General features: G+C 37.3%; 1 protein-coding gene across 1 annotated transcript in view; it reads left to right on the forward strand.

The window, feature by feature from the left end:
- Positions 1–3,199, forward strand: part of LOC109482214 (neurogenic locus notch homolog protein 1-like) — a 26,448-nt gene that overhangs the window by 18,477 nt on the left and 4,772 nt on the right. The window contains exons 13-18 of the mRNA XM_019784907.1: positions 137–247; positions 820–930; positions 1,053–1,163; positions 2,606–2,716; positions 2,828–2,938; positions 3,087–3,197. Of these exons, the coding sequence (XP_019640466.1) occupies positions 137–247; positions 820–930; positions 1,053–1,163; positions 2,606–2,716; positions 2,828–2,938; positions 3,087–3,197 (666 nt within the window). The remainder of the gene's footprint in view (positions 1–136; positions 248–819; positions 931–1,052; positions 1,164–2,605; positions 2,717–2,827; positions 2,939–3,086; positions 3,198–3,199) is intronic.

A 3,199-nucleotide genomic window follows, 5' to 3' on the forward strand; every position in this document is an offset into this window, starting at 1 on the left:
CACTTCCGTTTTGGTAAGGATATAGTACGCAATGTACTTCAAGTGCTCATTCACAATATTTTGGTGCTACAGATACTTTGCAAAGATGTAATGTTACAGCTAGTGCTCGAGCTCATTTTTGTATCATAACACACAGACATCAATGAGTGTACGAGAAACCCTTGCCAGCATGGAACCTGTGTGAACAAAGATGGTGGATACAAGTGCACCTGCTCACCTGGATGGACTGGACAGAACTGTCAGCAAGGTAAGTTCCTTTTGGTAGTGAGTAAAAACTAAGGCATGAAGCATGATTTTGTTCTCATCGTCTTTTCAATCAGCTCAGCTACAACTGTACATTTCTTTCATCAGACATCAACGAGTGTACCAAAATCCCTTGCCGACAAGGAACCTGTGAGAACAAAGATGGTGGATACAAATGTACCTGCTCACCTGGATGGACTGGACAGAACTGTCAGCAAGGTAAGCGCCTTTTTGTGTACAGTACGATAGAAAAATGTGTGTTGTCAGACGATATGAGTGTGTTTTAAATCAGCTACAACTTCTGTACATTTATTTCATCAGACATCAATGAGTGTACGAGAAACCCTGCCAGCACGGAACCTGTGAGAACAAAGATGGTGAATACAAATGCACCTGCTCACCTGGATGGACTGGACAGAACTGTCAGAAAGGTCTGTGGTAAACGTCCATTTCCATTTTAGTGAAGATATGACTGCGGAAATGTAGTTCAAGTGCTCAATATTTTGGTGCTATAGATACCTTGCAAAAGATGTAATGTTACAGTGCCCGAGCTCCTCTTCATATCATAACACACAGACATCAATGAGTGTATCAGAAACCCTTGCCAGCATGGAACTTGTGTGAACAGAGATGGCGGGTACAAATGTACCTGCTCAGCTGGATGGACTGGACAGAACTGTCAGCAAGGTAAGTTACTTTAATTTGTGCCTTCATGTTTCACCTCACATTCAGGGTCTAGAGGTACTTTCATGTTTTCTTTGCATTGTGTAGGTTTTATTCATGTTTAATTTTTTTTCTTTATCACGCAGACCTCAATGAGTGTTCCAGAAACCCGTGCCAGCATGGTCGCTGTGTGAACAAAGATGGTGGATACATATGCACCTGCTCACCTGGATGGACTGGACAGAACTGTCAGCAAGGTGAGCACTTTTTTCTGTAGCTACCTTTATGATTAGCATACATGTTATTGTTTATTGTTTATTGTTTATTTACCATTTGCACGTATATTAAAAACAATTACACAATCAAATAATAATAATCAAAGAATGTGCGGGGTAGGCCAGAAACCTGGGTGGTTTTTCTAGAGGCCTACCCCAAGCAAAGATAACTTATGACAAAACATATTTAAATTAAACATCAAAATTAAACAATGAAATAATTAAACAATGAGTAATTAAACAAAATCAAGACACAGAAATAATAACTGAGGTGTATAAACTAACTAAAACGAAATTAAACAAAAGTCTTATACCTGTAATTCAGGTAGATGTTACAGATTAAACTGATTAAATAATTAACATAAGAATTAACGATTAAAACAAAATATTAACCAAAACAAGGAAAACAAACAAATCAGATTGTGGATGTACTGGGATTTTGTAGGAAAAAGTTTTTAAGAAGTTTTTTGAATACAGGAGTTGACCGGCAGTTTTGTAACAGTTGGCTTAACTTATTCCAGACGATGGGGCCTCTATATGCTATTGAGAATTGTTTTTGTGTAGATTTAGTCTTGATCGGCCTTAAATGGTTATGTTGTCTCGTATTGTGCTGGTGAATGTCTGAGTTGAATGTAAAAAAAGTGTTGAATTGATCTGGTAAACTATTGGTATTATGAACGATTTTATGAACAAAAATGGCTATTTGTAATTTGTTTAAGTCATATACATTTATGATTTTTAGTTCACGAAACAGAGGTGCTGAGTGTGCTGTGAAGTGTGTGTTAGCTGCAATTCTAACAAAGTGTTTTTGCAGTTGATAGAGTGGTTTAATTGAAGTTGTGTAAGTGCTCGCCCAAATGAAATTGCAGTATGATAGATACGGATATATTAGACTGTAGTATAATGTTATAAATATTCTTCGTGGGAGGAGGGTCTTTATTTTTCTAATGATGCCTATGTTCTTATGAATCTTATTGCAAATCAAATCTATATGTATCTTCCAATTAAGTTTTTCATATATAAGTATTCCTAAAAAGCGAGTGTGGTTTACTTGATTGATACGTTTATTATTTATATATATGTGGGCTTTTTCTTTATCATACTTCTTTTTTGGTCCAGAAAAAATAATAAAACTTGTCTTCTTTATATTAAGGGATAACTTATTCGCCTTGAACCATTGACTGACCTTTTCTAATTCTGCATTTACCGTTGTCAATAGAGTATCAAAATTACTGTGCGACATAAATAAGTTTGTATCATCTGCGAACAACAAAGTAAAAAATTTATCTGATACTAATGCTAAGTCATTAACATATATTTCTATTTGCATCTACCATTCCTTCCATTTTCCTTCTTTCTTCATATGGTTGTTATAACAGTGATCTACATTGTGCATGGCATATCTGTATGTCTTTATAACGCAGACATCAATGAGTGTACCAGCAAAATCTGTCAACATGGAACCTGTGTGAACAAAGATGGTGGATACAAATGCACCTGCTCACCTGGATGGACTGGACAGAACTGTCAGCAAGGTGAGTTCCTTTTGGTGTGAAGTAAAAACCAAGGCATGAATGTGTTTTCAGTGCGTGTGTACATGTATCTAATCAGTTCAGCTGCAACTGCTGTACATTTCTTTCACATAGACATCAATGAGTGTTCCAGAAACCCTTGCCTGCATGGACACTGTGAGAACAAACTTGGCGGCTACAAATGTACCTGCTCACCTGGATGGACTGGACAGAACTGTCAGCAAGGTCTGTGGTAAAAGTCCATTTCCGTTTTGGTGAAGATATGTACGCAAATGAACTTGAAGTGCTCAATCACAATATTTTGGTGCTACAAATACGTTGCAAAGATTAAACGTTACAGTGATCGAGCTCATCTTTGTATCATAAAACACAGATATCAATGAGTGTACCAGCAGACCTTGCCAACATGGACGCTGTGAGAACCAAGATGGTGGATACAAATGCACCTGCTCACCTGGATGGACTGGACAGAACTGTCAGCAAGGT

This window comes from Branchiostoma belcheri, unplaced genomic scaffold, assembly GCF_001625305.1.
Source record: "Branchiostoma belcheri isolate BF01 breed outbred unplaced genomic scaffold, Haploidv18h27 scaffold6, whole genome shotgun sequence".
NCBI lineage: Eukaryota > Metazoa > Chordata > Leptocardii > Amphioxiformes > Branchiostomatidae > Branchiostoma > Branchiostoma belcheri.